Consider the following 19,194-nt stretch of genomic DNA (forward strand, 5'->3'; position numbering starts at 1 on the left):
CAGTGTAGCAAGAGCTTTAGTGCATCATGTTAAAAATTGACTACCAAGCCTGTGCACTATATTACACATATGTGTCATTGAAGATAAAATAAGAAATCATGGTTCCAGGAACATTCTGAGGGAAAAAATCAGAGTTTCTAAGCTTAAAAATAAATTGAATGTGCTAAAATTATAAGAGAAAACTCTAAGTAGGAAAAAAAAAACTGTGGTTTTTGTCAAGGAACTACATCATTTCACTTTGCAAGGTTGGATCAACCTTGTCATACCACCTTATCAATTTGTGCTTCAATTTGCAATTTGCAAGAAGGACATGCTCAGGAAGACTAGAAAAACACAGCATATAACACTTTCTTTTACACCTCCACCCTTGCATCTTCAATTGTTATTCCTGCTTAATGGTGAGCACCAAGCCTCAGAGCATCAGGTTCTTGATTCAAGTCTCCCGATGGTCCCAGAACTTCCTATGTGACCAACCTCTCATCATTAAACAAAAATATGTACTGGTATGAGAGTGCTTCCTGGAAGTTGCTGACTGTCGCAGGCAAATGCTGGTTGCTCCCAAAACCTCCCTGCCATTGCCTTATTCACTATCAGACTGCATCAATGACAGTAACTTGTCATAAACGCACACCTTTTACTCTCTGAGCTGTAGTAAAGAATACCCAATATGTTGGCATATTGTGCGAAGTAAATAGACACAAAAAGGGCGGTGGGCAGTATGACAACTCGTGTAACTATGTAATTATTGGAACCCTATTCTTTGTCCCTTCCCAAAATGTGCACAGGCCACTAAACATTACATTATCTGGAGCCTTGGGGAACAAACCCAGTCTCATTTGTAATGGTCCCAATAGCTGGTCGGGGGATGGGTTGGACAAAATGCTGGCATGCATACTGGTAGAGAAAGACAGTGTGCAAATAAACACTTTTGGATTCAAACTTCCCTTGAGCATTGGAGTAATTTCTGTGCATGTGCTGTGCTGCATGTTGCTGTAACTCGATCTCTGTTCTCTGTTGTTTCTTTCTTTCTTATTGGTCCACTGATGTGCAGTGAGCAGCATGCTCTGGTACGAAGCCTTTGGAGTTTCATGATAACACCATGAAGAAAAATAAAAAACATACACAGATCATTGCTCAAATATCTGCATGGTATTTGTACTCGGAGCCAGAAAGGAATGTTAGTTGAGGTTCAGGTAATTCTCTCGCACTCTCTATGGGATTTCTCCTTTTTTCCCCCCCTCCCTCTGTCATTTTTTTCTTTTCCCTAAAAAAGCTGCTTTTAGAGTAAATTTCACAGTTTTTCTCGTTTACCTTTAAAAGCACATAGCTAGATAGATCCCTGCTGGTAATTCATAGCAGGGGCCTGAAGGAAGAAACTGAATAGCTTTGAGGTGTGTTTTGTTTTGTTTTTTCTTTTTTTCTTCCTGGTCTTTCCCCCTGCAAAGCTCTTATCATCACTCTCACCCATCTGGTTTTCATCCCTGTTAACATTAGTCAGACTGCTTCAGACCAGACTAAGACTACATAGAAGAGGAACTTTCAAACATTCCCGTAATTTATGACAGTTTGCCCTGAGTCTTTTTCATTAGTTTCGTGCATATGTGCAATTATGACCTGGATAATGGGAAATCTTCATTTTTAATTTCCGGAAAGCCTGATGAGTTATAAAATGCTATAAATTCCCTTGGCAAGTGTAAATTTAAACCTTCTAAGTAAAGCAGTTGTTCTGCAGCCATTACAATTTATCACAGCCAAACAAAACCTGTGTCCATACATTGTTTCTTTCTTTTTTTCCCCCCCTAGGTTTCATAGGTCATTTGCATCAATGGCGCTGTGGGATTCTCTGTAAACCCTCAGCACGCCATGGCAGATGGTGAGAATATTTGCCTTGGCCATGTGTTGCAGGGTATTTTGGGGAAAAAAAAGCTGAAAGAGAGAGTGAAGGGAAAACTGGAGGATAAATAATAAAATCAGCTGGTTTAATGTCTCATAGACTTTCTTTATTGTAAATGAAAGGCTAACTTTAGATTTTAGAGGATCGGGCAGAGAGATACGCATTGGACAGTTAGCTAAAGTCATATTTTAAGCCCTTGGTTATTGGTAACTGGCTGGAGTTGTTAAATTGAGTTGTTTGGGGTTTGGTTGTTTGTTTGCTTGGCTAATTTAGTGATCTGCATCCTTTCTTTGTTCTTTGACTTGCTCCAGGGAACAATAATTTATGCTTTCTTATTAACTTTTAACCTCTAACACAAAGAGAGCTTCAGCCAAGGAGAGACAGTAAAAATAAAAGGAGAGTAAAATTGCACAGAAAAAAAATCTGGTGAAATGTATAGAGGTTTTCTCAGCTATTGGCCTCAAGAGGCTAAAGGACGACTGGATAGGAGAAAAGCGAGCAATTACTTTGATATACCACAGCCCAGTTTAGCCAGACTCTGACCTTGTGGCATGAGAGGAGTCTTGGTTTAAATGCAGCGAGGGAGTGGGAGAGGAAGTGCATTTTAGCTGGCTGATGACTTTGCTGGGTTACAGTGAGGGTGTCTTTTTGGCTGGAAGGCGCACAGACAGGCCTGCTTATTGGCAAGTGTTCCTGATAGGCAGAGAGCCTAACTGAAGTCTGGACACTAGAGAAGCGCTGGAGCGACTCCAGAGGAAATCCAAAAGACACAGAAATAAGTTCCAAGTCCAAGCAACTTTTTTAAAGTTCAAACTACCAAGTTGTAAGTGCCTGCCTTTGGGTTTCAGGTACTTCTTGCTGACTCTAGCCTTGTTTATACTCCTTCACTGAATGGGATTCACCACAATCATCCTGCAAGCAGACCATAATGGATATTTTTATGCTCGGGTGTGACACGCAACCCCCTAACACACATCTTTTATTTTTTATATTTTCTAAGGGGCGGCTCTATAATTTGTGTGTAGTTTGCTGCACAAAAAAGAGCCTGAGTCATCTAAAGAAAGGTAAACAGAAAGAGGAAGCAGTCGGCACACAGCTGCAGACAGGCCTCTGTGTTTCATTGACCTTTTCTCGTGACACGCACTTGATGGAAAATCTTTTTCTTTCTTTTTTTTTTTTTTACTTTCTTTTTTTTTTTGCTTCGCATAATTAAATTTTTTTCCCTCATTAGCTACATTTTAACACAGCAAGAAGGTGCATAGCAAACATTAGAGAGCTATTGTAATGACTTCTTGAGATTTTTTTTTAAGCATTTTTTTTCTTTTCGCTTGGATGGTTGAATGATACCCGTCAGACTTGAAGCTAGAATCCAGCACCAGTGTACTGGTGGATGGGCACTTAGGTTGGTGGAGCATGCTGCTGGACCTCTAATTATCTTAAATGAGAAAAGCCATGTTGATGTATGGCCCTACAAGAGAGCTGAGTTTAAAAAAAAAACAAAAACAAAAAAAACCTTAAGCAACATGACACTGGCCTCCACAGGTTGATTTTTGGTGTCTGGAGTTGGAGGATATTTATATTCATTAATGCATCACATATTTCTGGGTTTACATCATTGTGTATCTGATTGTCTGATGGATCAGAGCAAAATTATAGCCCAGCATAAAGTATGATAAAAATGTGCTTCTTTGTGTGTTTCTGGCAGACAGAGAACGCCCCATTGATGGGAGAAGCTGAATGAACTGATTGTGATTTGAAGTGAAAGGATCTCAGTCTGAGCTCTGCAGTGGCCAGTCTGCTCTCTTCAGTTGGATGATTTCAACATACTTATTTTTAGACCCCGACCAAAAGAGAAAAAAAAATTATAAAAGAAAAAAGAAACAAACTACGAACTTGATTTGCCTTGAGGTCCTCTGTCGTTATCATCCTCACTATCTCGGTACATTGCTTTGTATGACACAAAGCCTATTTCTCTTCTCTTGCTGTATGTTTGACCTCAGCTGGATGACCATTTCCTCTGCTGAGACTGTTGCCAAGATCAGAGGAGGTCATGAGAACTGGCTGTACTATTCAATTTTTAAGTACCACGTTCTAGAGTTGAAGCCTCTTTAGAGAACTTGGATTATTTTAGTAATTCCAAGAACTAAGAGTAAAATTTTAATACTAAAATGGGATGTAATGCTAGACTTTATCATTTAACACTAGCTGAAGCTTTTATGGTGTTTTGACTGTTTAATCTAGAGTTTCTCCTTTTCCTGTATTTATGGATATTATTTTTAAACAGAAGATTTGCCTTGAAAAAAGCAGCACACTTTAGACCTCTTGGAAAAGTCAAGCCTCACGGACTACAATTTTTAGTCTCAGCTTTAGAGCAGAAATAAACATGTTTACAGCCTGGTGCAAAAGAAATTGGGACTCTCAGGGATTCTGGTTTTTGTGTTTTGTTTTTAACTTGGCTGTTAAAGTTGTATGCAGTAAAACAGTAACCACACTGACTAACATAATTTTTTGTCACGTTCAGTGTTTAGTTGTACTAAAGCCCAATCCAAGTTCGGTTTCTCTGTGGATGCGTTTATATTGTTTTAAGTCTGTTTCGGTTTGCTAGCCAAAATTAACATCCAATTTAATATTGAGGTTTTGTAGACATGTGACCATTAACCACATGTCTATAACCTATACACCATTTTGGACATGTAACAATCATGGGGACAGGGGAGGATTGCTTGAATAAGGCTCCAGTAACTGGCAACCACCTAAATGAGGGAAAAATTAATGTTCCAACCTGCTGTGAGTGGTTCCACGAGGCCGATGGCAACTGTAAGGAAAATGATTGCCAAAGCCTCCGTCACACAGGCCTACAGACCTGCTGGGAACCCCCCATCACTTGAGAAAATTCACCAGCCAGTTGGCAAAAACCTCCTTGTGGTCGCTTTGGTTGTTAGAGTATTGCTGTGGTCATAATTTGAATCCTAGTGACGGACTTGTCTCCAAACAACTTTCTGAGCTGGGGTTGCCTTCAAAGTTATACCTCTGCTCTGTAGCCAATTTTTTTTCAAAAGACATGAAACATGATAAACTGTAGGCAACTGTGACAATCCTCTAGCAACCATAGTGATAATTAAAAGAATTTTGGTGCAGCACCTTCTTTGAAATCTGTTTGACCCAGCGATGGCCAGAAACCACCTCCAAGAGTCACTACCGACAAGTCAGGGAATACACTTTTTATACAATTTTTCCATAGCAACCGGTGGTGGTGCTACGTTCAATGTGGCGAAAAACTCTTGAGTCACATGAGAAACATAAACACAGTGAAGTACAGATGCACCTTGTTATCAAAGTTGGCTAGTTTTGCAAACTTTGAAACTCCCCTTGTGTACAAATATGGTGGTCACATCCAGTTTCAGAAAGGCCAAGATGGCTGCAATCATCAAATCAGTGGCTATATTCGTCTTTTAAAAACCATTTGATCTCATGAAAATGCAGCAGTGCCTTTGTCAGGCTTCACACTGACAGTTGATTCCCTCAGAGTTTTGTTTTGCTTTATCCCACTTTCCACTTTTGCTTCCTACATCTGAAACAAGTGAATGAAAGTGAAACACCATGAAAATCTACAGTAAACAAGACAAGAAATTCTTGATAACCTTGGAACTGGATTTAACAGAGCTCTCAACGTTCCCCCCTTCTGCATACAACTTTGAAGTCTGAAACCGGCTTCTTTCAGTACTCTGTGGACCAGGTTTAGTGAAGTTTGCCTGCTACTGCATGTTGTTTTTAGAGGTTTGCTTCAGTGCCCAAAAAGAGCTGAGTCTGACCGCGCCTATCGGGTTTGGCATCCTGTTTTCCTCGATTCCCAGCGCTTTAGCGATCACCTTTTAATTCCAGCTCCTCTTTTTTTTTTTACCGTTTAAGTTACATTGGGGATTTCTTTTGAGTGCCGGCTAACTGCCGGCTAACTGTTTTGACAGAAAACAGAATACAAACTGGTTAATGAAACTCGCTGCTTTGTTGAAACTGAAGATATGTAAGAAGAGACATGTGAGCCCTGTTATTATAACTGGTATTGATATATACGCATTTCACCTCTGCTCGATCACTGACATTCCCATCTGCATTCCAGTGTGTTGTATTACAGTGCATGTACACTGGCTTACAGTAGTTATTGGAGAGGAGTTTGCTGATATTGGAGGAAATTGCTTCTTTCCAAAACATACTTGGAATTTAGTCTTGATTTCACTTGGATAGTTTTGCCCTAAGAGGAGAGGCTGCACCCTGTTTCAAAAGGTTCAAAACCCTTGGTTAAGTCTAAATCTCCAACTCCATACTTACCAGTATGTGGTTCACTGTGCTGAGTGTTTCTTGGATCACATAATAAAACTCCTGCGTCTCCTCCAAACCCAACATTGCTCTGCACTGCAGAAAACTGGACCCCATATTTTTAAAATTTTGTGCAGGAGATTCCATGGATGTTTTTAGTTAATGGAGCGCATTAGAGAAAATAACACAAGAGAAAAAAGAGAAAATGGTCAAATTAAAAGCAAATAGCTGTTTCACAAATGCTGCTGCAGACAAACCAAACAGGCAGCGCTGAGTGGTTAAGATCAATCATAGGAGTGAAGAACAGAAACATATATCTGGCTACATGTTGAGAAGAAAGAAAGAGGAGGGTGGATTTTTCTCTCCAGACTTGTCCACCTCCTACCCCCCCTTTAAAACCAAGATTACCATTGAACATGCCTGAATCCTGTCCAAACTCCAGAAATCCATGAGCTGTGACATCTGTCACTCTCTCTGTGAAAACATACATACATTCACTATGAGTCCTCAATATCTAGCAGCAGACTGTGTCCATGTCTGGAACCGACATGTTCGGTGTAACTACAGTATGTGGGTGTGTCCCCACAGACTGGTCGGACACATGCGGTAGCCAGATGTTGACAGACTTGGCTCTCATATTGACCTTCAGAGCTCTGACTCCTCCTCTATATTTTCCTTTCCACCTACAGCATAATATATGTGTTTATATGTACTTTTAAAGTACAAAGCCTCTGCTGTGTCAGGAAGATTATTACTTCTAATACTCTGTCCTCCTTGTAAGCGCACATTATCTGTACAGAGGTCCAAAGAGTACAACACTAAGAAAAAAAAATGCTTGACATAAATAAAAGCATTTAAATGGTTAAAAACACCACCACAACAAACTGATTGTGCCAGAAATGTTAATCCTGATTATTTTGTTTATTATTGAGGTCATGCTCATTTTTAGATGATTAATCATTAGTCAACTTTAGAAACATTCTGTTATTGAAGTGCCTTATACCACCACTAAATTTTAATTTTAGACCAAACTCCAACCAATCAAAAACCAAATATGTAGATGGGTGGTGGAGTGTTTTTGACCTTGAAGCTTACCTTGCAAGTGCACCTGCAGGGCACAGATGGAGGCCCAGGTGGCAGCAGGCTCACTTTCCTCACATGACCTCCACAGGAGCCACAGGGAGCACGACTAGGGTTTCCACTGGTTCACCTACAATGATTAGAGCTTTAGGGCCCTTAAATAAATCTGCTCATCAAAGGCTTTGTTTTTTCCCCAGAATGTCTTGGCTCAGTCTGAACTAAACGGTGAAGAAGTTTCAGCTTTCAAAGAGGGACAAAAGTGCACTGCTGAAACAAAACATTGCATAACCACTGAATGAATGCAGCAGAGTCATCCTTTTAGCTGTATTATCTTGTTTCCGTTATTGCTGGAAGCAAAAATCATAACAAACTAAATTGTATTAATTACTCAGCCCCCACTCGCCCGCAATTCAGTATTTAGAAGGAAGTCATGTGTAAATGCTTAAATGTCCTGGTAGAAGATGAGTTTACAAGTGTTTTGAGTGTCCTACAGAGAGCAGCACATGTGTAATACGAGGTCAAAGCCAAATTGGAATCAGAGTTTAAATTTTATAGGCGTGACTCTTTTGGATACAAGTCTGCAAATTGTAAAATGTGTCTAACGAGTTTCTTATAAGTGACAGTACATCTACCATATTTAGATCAGTCTGATGCATTATGCTATGGTAACACTAGAGAACAGTAGTTGGAGGCCAAAATTACTGTGATTGTGTTCAAGATGTGGATCAGGTCTGCGATCGCTCAGGCAGTTGCCTTCCTCAAAGCTACTTTGGTTCATCGAGTTGGTAGAAAAACAGCAAAAAGATGGAGTCAGTTTGAAATCAGTTTGCACTTGAATTGGGTTCAGTTGGAAATATCTTTCAATCTGTTTGCAATAATACAGCAAATAACTGTTTATTTAGTGGTCAAACTGTTGCAACAAATTAACTCACATTAACAAGACAGAATCTCAAAGATTTGAAACAGAAAAATAGAAATTCCTCCACAAACTGTGATGTTGTTGCTGCAGGATGATGTTTTAACTGCAAAATGATGTAGGCGCTCAGCACTTAATAATGGTCGTGGCAGATGGCCCCGCCTCTCCCGGAGCCTGGTTCTGCTGGAGGTTTCTTCCTGTGAAAAGAGAGTTTTTCCTTCCCATTGTGTCCAAGTGCTCATTGACGGTCATTTGATTGTCTGGGTTTTCTTTGTATTATTGAAGGGTCTGTACCTTACATTATAAAGCTCCTTGAGGCGACTGGGGTTTTTTGTAATTTTTTGCTCTATAAATAAGGCTGAATTGAATTGAATTAATGGAAGGAAATTAAGTAAACTTTGAAAGTGTGTTGGGTGTAAATTTTGAGCCCATTTTTCAATTTTGCTCTTTTACTTTGGATTTTTCTTCTCGTCCTTCCCTTTTTTTTTTTCTTATCTTTTAATTTGCTTGGGAATATTTGTTGCTGGTGTAGGAAAATGATCAAACCATCATTGCAGAGAGAAATGGACATCACACACACACACACACACACACACACACACACACACACACACACACACACACACGCGCACACACACGCACGCATACCCACTACCTTCTCCCGATTTTAAGAGCATCCACGCTCTATGTTTTGTCTCCTAGTGAAGCATTAAGTGTTGACTTAAAGTGCAGTTCTCATGATTTAGATGAATATGTGTCATTGGTTGTGTGTGTGCCTGTCAAAGTAAGGAATGTGTGCCTTTCTAACTGCATATTAACCTAACTAGAGCAACTTAAGAATGCATAATAGTACGCTGTAACTTTTCAACAGCTATGCAGAATGGCAGGGTAGTGAACTGCATAGAGAAAATGATTCTGGGCTAATTTTGGGTTTCTGTGCCTGACTATTTTAGCCTCACGTTTGGCTCTCATGTTTTTTGGTGGAATCCAGTGAATCTCAGATTCATGAGGCTTGTACTACTGATGAAGTAAACTAATTGAACAGTGCTTTCCCTCCTCTGCCAGTTCATCATTAAACAGAGCAAAGCTGATGGTGTTGTGTTGCTACTCACTTGCACACTTCTCCTGAGGCATTTTTCTTATTTCTCAATGCTTCCAGCTAATCTCCGACCTCAAACTGTTCATTAGACATCAGCCTGAGGCTTCACATCAGGTTAAAGGTCGGCTGTTTGTTGGTGAGATGAGAAGTTTTAGAAAACTGGAACCACTCACAATCTTTCGAGATATTCTATTGAAAGATAAAAGATAAATGTGGAGACTTCTGATATTAAGGCACTTTAAAGTTGAAAAATCAATTCCATTATCAGCACTCGCCTGATGTATGCACCTGACTTTCCTCCTCTGGCCAGCTGTGTTCTTCAGTTTCCTTTATTTGAATCTTTTTTTTTTCTCTCTTCTAGCAACGTTCACCAGGCAAAGTGCTGTTTGACCAGGTTTGTGCCCATCTCAACCTGGTTGAGGGAGACTATTTTGGACTGGAGTACCAGGACCAGCGGAAGATGACAGTAAGATGCACACATATTGCACCATGGAGTACCTTTAAGTACTTTTAGCTCATTTCTGTTGTTTAAAACCATTTTTTATCTATGCTAACTAGGAAAATGTCTCAAATTAAAACTTCCTTCTCACTTGCCACAAGCTAACTTTAGCTTTAATCACATGGGTACACAGCGTGTGTGGTTGAGGTTGTGCTCAGTCATATAATAGAGGTGTTTGAGGTGCCTTAGGGAAACTCTGCAACAAACTTCGCATTCTGTGTTTCCCCCTTGGCGCTCTTTGGTTTGTCAAAGACAAATGTGGAAGAAAGTCATGCTCTTCATTTTTATGTTAACAAACACTTGGGAAAGCTTTATCACACTGGCGTGTGTGTGTGTGTGTGTGTGTGTGTGTGTGTGTGTGTGTGTGTGTGTGTGTGTGTGTGTGTGTGTGTGGAGGTAGGCTGAGGACAGGGGAGAGAAACTTCACAAATAAATAAAATATTTTTCTTTTTCTGTAACCACTCTTGTGTGAGAAGTGTTTCAGATATAAATGAGCCTGGATTTAGGTTTTCTATGCTCCAAAAAGCAGCAGCTCGCTGTATAGTGTTTTGTAGACTTGCTGTATGTTACTGGGGCTGTCTATAGTTTTAATCCTTTTGTTTACTTCACTTTCTATTAATGCAATTAATAAATTTAAAAAACTTGTAAAGAAGAATTTTGCTGCAAGACAACAGTAAGTCTGTAACTCAGAGATGGACTGATCCATTCTGTCGAAACACATGAACACAAGCTCTTTAATGTATCTAAACACAGGCAGTCGCTGTGCTTACCAGTGCCTCGGGCATGAGAGCTGTTGTTTTGAAGTGGATCAGTGGAACAAATGATGTAATGCTGAAGAAATGATTACAACTTTGTCAAGACAAATACTCAGAAAGCAGACCCACATGCACATAACAAATGAGGCTGTCCGTCAAGCAGATCGCCCGCATTGAAACATCGCTATATATCAAAGACATTCACACTGAATCTGCTTACAACGTAGCCATCATAACACTGCCATCATATTCAACGGTATCGTTTGTGCTAATACAGTTCTGAGCTTCAGCTACTGCTAAACCCCAAATAAGGACTTTTTTGGGTATTTTCACTTTCCTTTCTCTTGGCATTTGTTATAGAAATATAAAAGACTGGTTTCACCCAGTATCTGTGAGCTCCTCCTACACCATCGGGAGTTGAGCAGCCAAAACTGGCACACAGGTACATCTTAGACCCCTGAAAGTTCTTATCTATATCATTACATAATAACGTAATCTTGTTGCCTGGTAACCACCTATGATCAGGTCAAGATGACCCGTTTGTAGCACCGTAACACCTTGGATAAGCATCACATTATTTTAATTTCACAACAGTGATATGTAAGTTATATCCCCCAAAAATGCTTTGGTGACAATGTTTTGCTAAGTTTGTGCATTTGTAGCATTTCTGCAGGAGTATGTGCCTTGCAAAAGCATCATATCATTTCAGCAACATCTCAATTATTTCCACAAACCTTGAATTATGTATGATATATGATGACATGTCATGTTGCCTGGCAGCCACCTAACAGTGGACTAAAGTCAGAGACCAAACATTACTGTAGCATGAGCATGGACCAGTCATTTAGTAAATGCACATTAAAAAATGTCCAAAGCAAATGTGCAGTGCTTTTTTTAAACAGGAGAAGAATGAATATATGTTATTTTAATTGATATAATAGTTTTAACGTATTTTCTTTGAAAGAAATTCTGCTTTTCCTTCTATTAACAAATTATAGCTGAAAATAGCTCTCTTTTTAGTAAGTGTCCAGCAGATTTGGGAATTATTATGAACTGTGGACCCATGAACTGAACCATTTGAAGGAAAATAAATGAGATAAAATAAATAGATACAGGAGTTTTAAAGGTTAGTAATTATCAGGTGGTGTCTGCTACACGTAGGACCTCAGGTTTCACTAAAGTCTTTAATATTTCCAGTGAAATGATCTCTTTTCTCACAGCTGGAACAAACATGCACATTAGTTGAAAATGAATCATTTTTGTAGCTAGAGATGAAAATCAGGTATCCGTCTTTAAGGCACTAATGAAAGTAAAGCTGTTCCCTGATGCCCGCAGGTGTGGCTGGATCTTTTGAAGCCGACACTGAAGCAGATCAGACGTAAGTCACTCTCAGATCCCATCCCGTCTTTCATCCTTCAAACGCCTCTGTGCTTCAAACTAAAACACAAATCCAAACTCTTCTTAACTCAGACATTAGACACTCCCACTAATAGTAGTAAACGGATATTTCCTCTGCAGCCTTTCTGCATCTCTCCACTCTGTCTCGTTCTTCCTAACCACATCCCGTTATTTCCCTCCTCCAGGGCCTAAAAACACCATCCTTCGTTTTGTGGTGAAGTTCTTCCCTCCTGACCACACGCAGCTCATGGAGGAGCTGACTCGGTAGGTCTTCCCCGCACAGAAACCACACCTATCTGAAGAAGAAGCTCCCAAATTAAAAGACATGCTGTTCAGCATTTGGTTTCCTGTCTGGTCAGCGTGATTTCAGTCCTTCACCAGGAATTTTTAAGGACAATTTATGATTTACAGCTGCATCCAAACATGAGGCAGAAGTCTTGTATATTTCTTGTTGTCTGCCTGTTGTTGTTTTTGGTCAGACCCTTAGCATTTATAACACATTTATATGCCTGACATCAAATAAGCCGTTTTGTCTTTTCTGGACCCAAACATATTTTTGTCATCTGGGAACAAGGCTCAATAAACCTTCTGGTATTCCAAGCCAGCTGAAAGGAAGTCAAAGAAGATGAATGGTCTGACCACTTCTGGCCTTTTAATCATAGTTTAACCCTGGAAGATCCATTTTATCTGGAAAACCAATCTCTTTTTTTTGGTCCTGATTCCCACCTATTCCCTCTGTCCTTTGCTTAAAAAGTGTAGCGTTATCTGCAGACCATCAAGTCCACCTTCTTGTTTAGTTTAGTGTGACGGAGCCTAGCGGGACCCTTCTGGACTGTTTCTGTTTGTCGGAGCTGATTTAGGACACACGCAGAAATTCTCGGTCACTTGGCTAAAACATAAATAGGACAATTATCTGACCTTCCACATTTTTCCCATGGTGCTGACACTCCTACAGCCACCCAGCTGGGCTCAACCCTCTCGAGGCAGGCGTTGCCGATTTGCAACAGTTAAAAACTAACAACCTGATTACCCCACATACATATTTTATGAGGTTTTTTTACTCAGAAGTACCACTGCAGGACTTGGTTGTGCATTAGCAACAAAAAGTTTAATTTGAGCCTGAGCGGGTTAATTTGAGATGATGGCAAATCAGGAAGCACTAAAGTTACCTGTAGAAATAAAGTTATAGTTATACCCACTGTAGTGAAATCCTACATCTTACTATTGATTCCTGTCACCAGCTCACTGTAGATAAAAGTAGGAGAGATTATTCCACTGACCTCATATCATCTCTGATTGTGTCAGTGGACGAACATGAAGTAGACACATAGTTGTTTCTTTTCCCCTTTTGTTTGGCTCCCACAGTGTTGCCGCTGTCAGTGTTTCCTTTGATGAGTAATGTAAGCACAGATGGAAGAAAGGCTTCCTTGTGTGTATATCAAGCTGTTAACCTCCTATTAGCTGCTGATTACTGAATCTTCACCCCCAACCGGTTGTGTGACATTTATGTTTTTGGTGCTGTATAAACCAGAGCACTCGAGAGAGCATATCAACAACAACAAAAGCTTTGACCTTGGGTGCTAACAAAAAGGTCAAGGTCTAATGCTTAGTCAACCTTGGTCATCATGACCCCTGAAGCCTTGTGTATTCTTGTGAAGTTTGAAGACAATCCATGGAAAGATTGTGGGTAGTATAAAGTTTTTACTTATCCAGTAGTTACTAGTACCTACCATCACAAGTGATCTGCTCGTGATGGTAGGTACTAGTAAAACGTATGACGCCTTTTGTATGGCCTGTTTTAACAACGTGCTAACCTTATTTACAATCAATATTGTATGGATGTAATAATGGTGCTAAAGATACAGAGGGCTGTACCTTATGTACCTTCTCTTTTCAGGGGGTGAGAATAAAATTGAATTGAAATCAGAAATGGGATCTGCTCCCAATAACAGTGCTACTCCAGTATGGTCAAGGCCGCTGGATTGACCTGATGTTTTTCAGTCTAAATAAGTGCAGCTTTCTTGTGTAATAACATTCTGCACTGAAAGCCTCATTAACTTTGCTAGCGAGGTAATCACGCAGCAAAACAGTTGAATTGGATTTTACATTAAAAGGTGCCTCAGATCATTGATCACACTCTCACATGGATTCACTCTGAATGCAGTCAACTGTTTGCCCACATACAGTGAATAGAAAGGCAGCGAATCAGGTTTAAAGGTTGTGGGAGATGAACATGCGGACCTTGAATACTTTTTCCGGTGATGCCGTTTACATTGAATTCTGGCGTGCTCCTACAGGGTGATGTTGCCTACAGGCTTTTTTCCTTTTATTAAGCCTCCCACTGTCGTTGTTGGGCTTTCTTAATTAAAATGTGACATCACAGCCCGGCAGCATGTGCATACACGGGTGCACATGCTTGTGTCTGTGACTCTCATTAAGCCCTCATCATGGCGTAAGTAGCCGCCTGTATAATGATTAACAAAACCCGCAATTAGGGTCAGTTTAAAGGCAGTAGATGCAAAGCAGCGGGCATACACAGGGTTTCTCTCTAAATGCCATCACTTTAATGGTTATGAGATTGGCTCTAACATTGTAAGTTGCTGCGTTTATGGAGTGTGCATTAACCCCTGTAACCTTTCCCCAAACTTCTGTTTTTCATCTTCCTTTTCCTCCATCCCCACAATCTTTCTATTTTTTTGTTTGTTTGTTTATTTTTCCTCCAGGTATCTGTTTGCTCTACAGATTAAACGCGACCTGGCCTGTGGTCGTCTGATCTGCAACGACACGAGCGCCGCTCTCATGGTCTCCCACATTATTCAGTGTGAGTTTTAACACGAAAAGTATTCAAGAATCTGATGTTTGGAAGGCGCTGAAGCACACAAACGAGTCCCTTTTTAGATGATTTTGACATGCTGTGAATGTCATCAAATCATAACAGCAGTCGATGACTGGAAAACAATTAATTAAAATATGCAGAGGTTGTTGAGGTTCCTTTTTGCCTTCACAGTTCAGGGTAATCATTAATAATCACAGCAACTGTATTGATTCGTATAACTTTAATTTTTAATTTGCATCAGTGTAGAGGGGGGGGGGAAAAGAAGAAATTAAAATCCATGCTTTGCAAAAAGCATGTATGCAAATTAAACGGGAATAAATTAAACTTGAGCCTGAACGTAATTTGATGTCTGAGAGCTGTCGGACCGAATAAAAAGGCAGAAATCTGCACACTGGTTACTTGGCGGCACGGTGGCACGGTGGTTAGCACTGTTGCTGCACAGCAAGAAGGTCCTGAGTTCAATTCCACCATCAGGCCGGGGTCTTTCTGTGTGGAGTTTGCATGTTCTCCCTGTGTTTGCGTGGGTTCCCTCCGGTTACTCCGGCTTCCTCCCACTGTCCAAAGACATGCAGCTTGTGGGGATAGGTTAATTGGATAATCCAAATTGTCACTAGGTATGAATGTGAGTGCGAATGGTTGTCTGTCCCTGTGTGTTGGCCCTGCGACAGACTGGCGACCTGTCCAGGGTGTACCCTGCCTCTCGCCCTATGACAGCTGGGATAGGCTCCAGTGCCCCCCGCGACCCTGAAAAGGATAAGTGGAAGCGAATCGATGGATGGTTACTTGGGTTATTCATTAACGCTTTAGCAGCAAAGTGGGTGGAAGTGATGAAGCCTTTCAAGGCAGGAAAGAGCACTCTTGTTACTCACAGCTTCCTTTCGTTCATCACATGACAGATGCCAGGCTAAAGGCCATTGTGCCACCCAGTAAATGCCTTTCATGTTGAGAGGTGTTGGATTCTTCACCGTCTCTGAAGTCATCAGCTATCCTTTGGTGCCTCCAGGACAACTGCTGATATTTTGGGGCTTTCGCTGTCATCTGTCAATGAGTACACATTGACAGTCTGCTCATCATCAGACAGTAGCTGACTGCATTTCACCAGATATGGCCCCTCTTGCTTGCTTAAATCTGAGGGGTCAGTTGCCTGCAGATACTGCATATTCATATGCAGATAGCTTTTAATAGTTACTAAAATTTCCTTGTCTGAAAAGATCTTTGGCCTCTGTGAAGGTTCTATTATAATGTAAATGCTTTGCTTATGTAGATGACTGACTGTAAATCAACAGATTCATTACAGAGATTCCCTGTGGGGGTAATTTCAGCACCACTTACTGTGTTTTATACCAAGTAAATGACAACGAACATAAATACAAAACAGCCTCCTTCAACACTTACAGTAATACCAACGGGAACCACCATAGCATTACAATCTCAATCACCTCTCATTTATAATTGTAAGCGTTATAGTTGAATGAAGTGTGAGCATGTGGTCGTCTACAGGATGCAGACTTTATGGTCGCGATTCGTCACAACGACCATTGTACCTCAGCTCTGTAAATGGAGGATATAGGATCTTGACTCCGTCTTTCAGATGCTGCTAAGGTACAGCACTGTATACTGAAGGATATTGCTCAGTTGTCATAGCAACTGTCAGTGCTCAGCCCGTATGTGCACCTGCAGGCAGTACAGTATATGGGGGTGCTGCTGGTATAAAACAGATGGGGACGCATGCATCAGCACACTTCATCTACAACAGAGTTGCCAAGGTTGGTTTGTGGATGAGGAAAAGGCCTTTTAACTCTTTTTTTTTTCCTCAACACTCTGCATCTTTATTTTAATCAGCTCCTAACCTTCCTCGTCCTCACTTTAAATAAATATCCATTTTCTTTTCCCTCCACCAGCTGAGATCGGAGACTTCGATGAGACCCAGAGCTGGCAGCACCTCCTTCACAATAAGTATCTGCCCGACCAAGACGCCATTAGAGACGAGATCATAGACTGCCACCGCGAGCATGTGTGAGTTATCTCGTGTGTATGTCCACACATGGATTGCTTATTAGATGTGGGTTCCAGTGAATTCAGGGTTTTCTCTATGCTTTGTGGGAATCAGCATGGGTTTAATCTGCACAGTGTCAAAAAAATGGCAACCAATGTAGGTTTTCAGCCCCTCCCAGTAACTTGAATGGGATTCAAACCCCACTCTCCCATGTGGAAGTCGTGTACACACCCGGCTACTCTACCATGTCTTACTAACTTCATAGCCTTCATGCTCTCTTACTCTATACTTTGCCGGCCTGAGATGTGGGGCAGTAACAATAAAAGTGCCCAAGTTAAATAAGGAGACTAAGAAGAAAAAACAAAACAAAACAGTTATTATCAATAAAATGAAAGCAGGCAGAACACCTGCTGTTACCATCAAAAACAAGGAAATATGGGTTAAAACAACTAAAGAGTAACCTGATTGCTGATTGGAGTAGACTATTAGGAGTAGTATCTAAGTCAGGAGAGAGAGCATGAGGCTCAGACGGGGCCCTGCAAGTTCAGCATCCCCAGGGTATCTTCCTGTAATACATCTTCACTTATCAGCAATCAGGTTAAGCAGTCACACAGAAGTGGTTATCAGATGGATAAGCAGATAACACAGGGGTTCGTCATTTAAGCCGGTCACATTAAAGTGCATTGGCAGCATTTGACAAATTGCAAGCATGCGTCTGAGAGCAACCTAAGTTAAATACAATTTTAAAAAGCAAATTCAACCATATGTGTATAGACTGCACGCTAATTTGATATAGTGTCTATTACTACAAATACATGGCCTGTTTCAGGATCGGATATTAACACACTATTAGTATTAGACCCTAAAATTATTGTAAGTTGAAATTAAATAAAGTTGCATCAGGAAAACACAAACACATGGAAAAACCTTAGACCCTCCTACTGTCCTTTCACAGCTCTGAGAGATTTTCCAGGAAGTGATGCTGTTTTCCAGAGAATTGATTAGTCAGTAGGCAGTGATGTCATGCCTGATGAGCTCTTATCTGGAACATAACCTGTTTCTGAGCCGGTTAATTTTCAGGTTTGCCTTTAGGTCATCTAAAAAACAATCAAGTCTCCTTATGAATCAATTATTTTACTAGAAGATCAAACTACTTGAGTTACAAAATTCTGGCAAATAATGGTTATCATGATCCTTAATGTTTCTTCCTCTCTTCACGTTTCCCTTTCCCACCGGATCATGATTGACTTCCAACATAGCTGCATTATCTGAAATTAATATAAAGGATTTAAAATCTGATCAGCTTTGGTGGATTAAGTGAACACAGTTCTGTATATACATGATTCATGGGGGGAGGAAGCCTTTAGTAATCACAAACATAAACTCCACCAGTTTCACAGTATGTTAGCATGAATGTCAAGAGGTTATTAACAATCAGGTCATTCTAACAGTACCAAAGCAGCACTGTTTACCTGCAAACAGCAAGATTATCCTTGCTTAGAAAACAATACTGAGCTGAGGTACAGATCAGTTTCTAGGTGGCAAGCTCAGAGGTGTCAGGAGAGATATGTTTGTCATATATAAACACACACCAAGCTCGCATAATTCCAGTCTGCAATGCAAAGATATTTATCTGTTTATTCAAATATACACCCCCCAAACACACACCCATAAGTCTCCCTCCTGCAGAGAGGTTTATCTTCTAACCACAACAGCCAGCACACACTCACATTCACACACTTCTAAATCTCTCCCCTGCAGAGCTGGCTATCTGCAAACATACCACTTGGCACTCCTACTGTGCCCCTGGGACCACACACACAGACACACACACATCATGTATTTCATTTCCATGCTGCTGGCAGCAAATAAATAAATGAGATTCTTTTCTGGACATGCAAAACCCTCCCTTAACCACCAATAATGTATGAAGCGCCTTGAGGCGACTTTTGTTGTGATTTGGCGCTATATAAATAAAATTGAATTGAATTGAATAAGAGCTGAAAAACAAACTTGTTGATCATCAGTCACCGTCACACCGTGCACCGCACACCCGTTCTCCCCTCACCCTCCTCTCCGCCTTGCCTCCCTTCAATCCTTCACCCTCCCCTTAGCCAACACAGGAAGGAAATGGCCAATTCAGCCGCTTATACAGGAAACAGGAAGCTATTTTCAGATTTTGTGAGGAAACAAACTTTGTGTGGATTTTGTGGCTGATTTCTTCCTCCCCGCTGTGGGTGCCGCAGTGTATTTTAAGGCTGACCCATGTTTTTAAATTCTCAGTATACCCCTGAGATGCACAGTTTAAGCTGTGACTCATTACCTCTTGGTTAGAGGAATTGATTTTCTTACACACTGAGAGCAAGTCTTGAACACTAACTAAGACGAATGGCTTAAATGAGCTGCT

The 19,194-nt window shown here is 40.6% G+C and overlaps 1 protein-coding gene across 2 annotated transcripts in view; it reads left to right on the top strand.

The window, feature by feature from the left end:
- Positions 1-19,194, top strand: part of LOC146608494 (FERM, ARHGEF and pleckstrin domain-containing protein 1-like) — a 59,802-nt gene that overhangs the window by 15,821 nt on the left and 24,787 nt on the right. For both annotated transcript variants that reach the window (XM_085347427.1, XM_085347428.1), the window contains exons 2-6: positions 9,665-9,769; positions 11,893-11,935; positions 12,141-12,219; positions 14,679-14,776; positions 16,693-16,807. In XM_085347427.1, the coding sequence (XP_085203553.1) occupies positions 9,665-9,769; positions 11,893-11,935; positions 12,141-12,219; positions 14,679-14,776; positions 16,693-16,807 (440 nt within the window). The remainder of the gene's footprint in view (positions 1-9,664; positions 9,770-11,892; positions 11,936-12,140; positions 12,220-14,678; positions 14,777-16,692; positions 16,808-19,194) is intronic.

Source organism: Diplotaxodon limnothrissa, linkage group LG23, assembly GCF_057381915.1.
Source record: "Diplotaxodon limnothrissa isolate DT_005_m linkage group LG23, D_limnothrissa_male_GT1.1, whole genome shotgun sequence".
Taxonomy (NCBI): Eukaryota; Metazoa; Chordata; class Actinopteri; order Cichliformes; family Cichlidae; genus Diplotaxodon; species Diplotaxodon limnothrissa.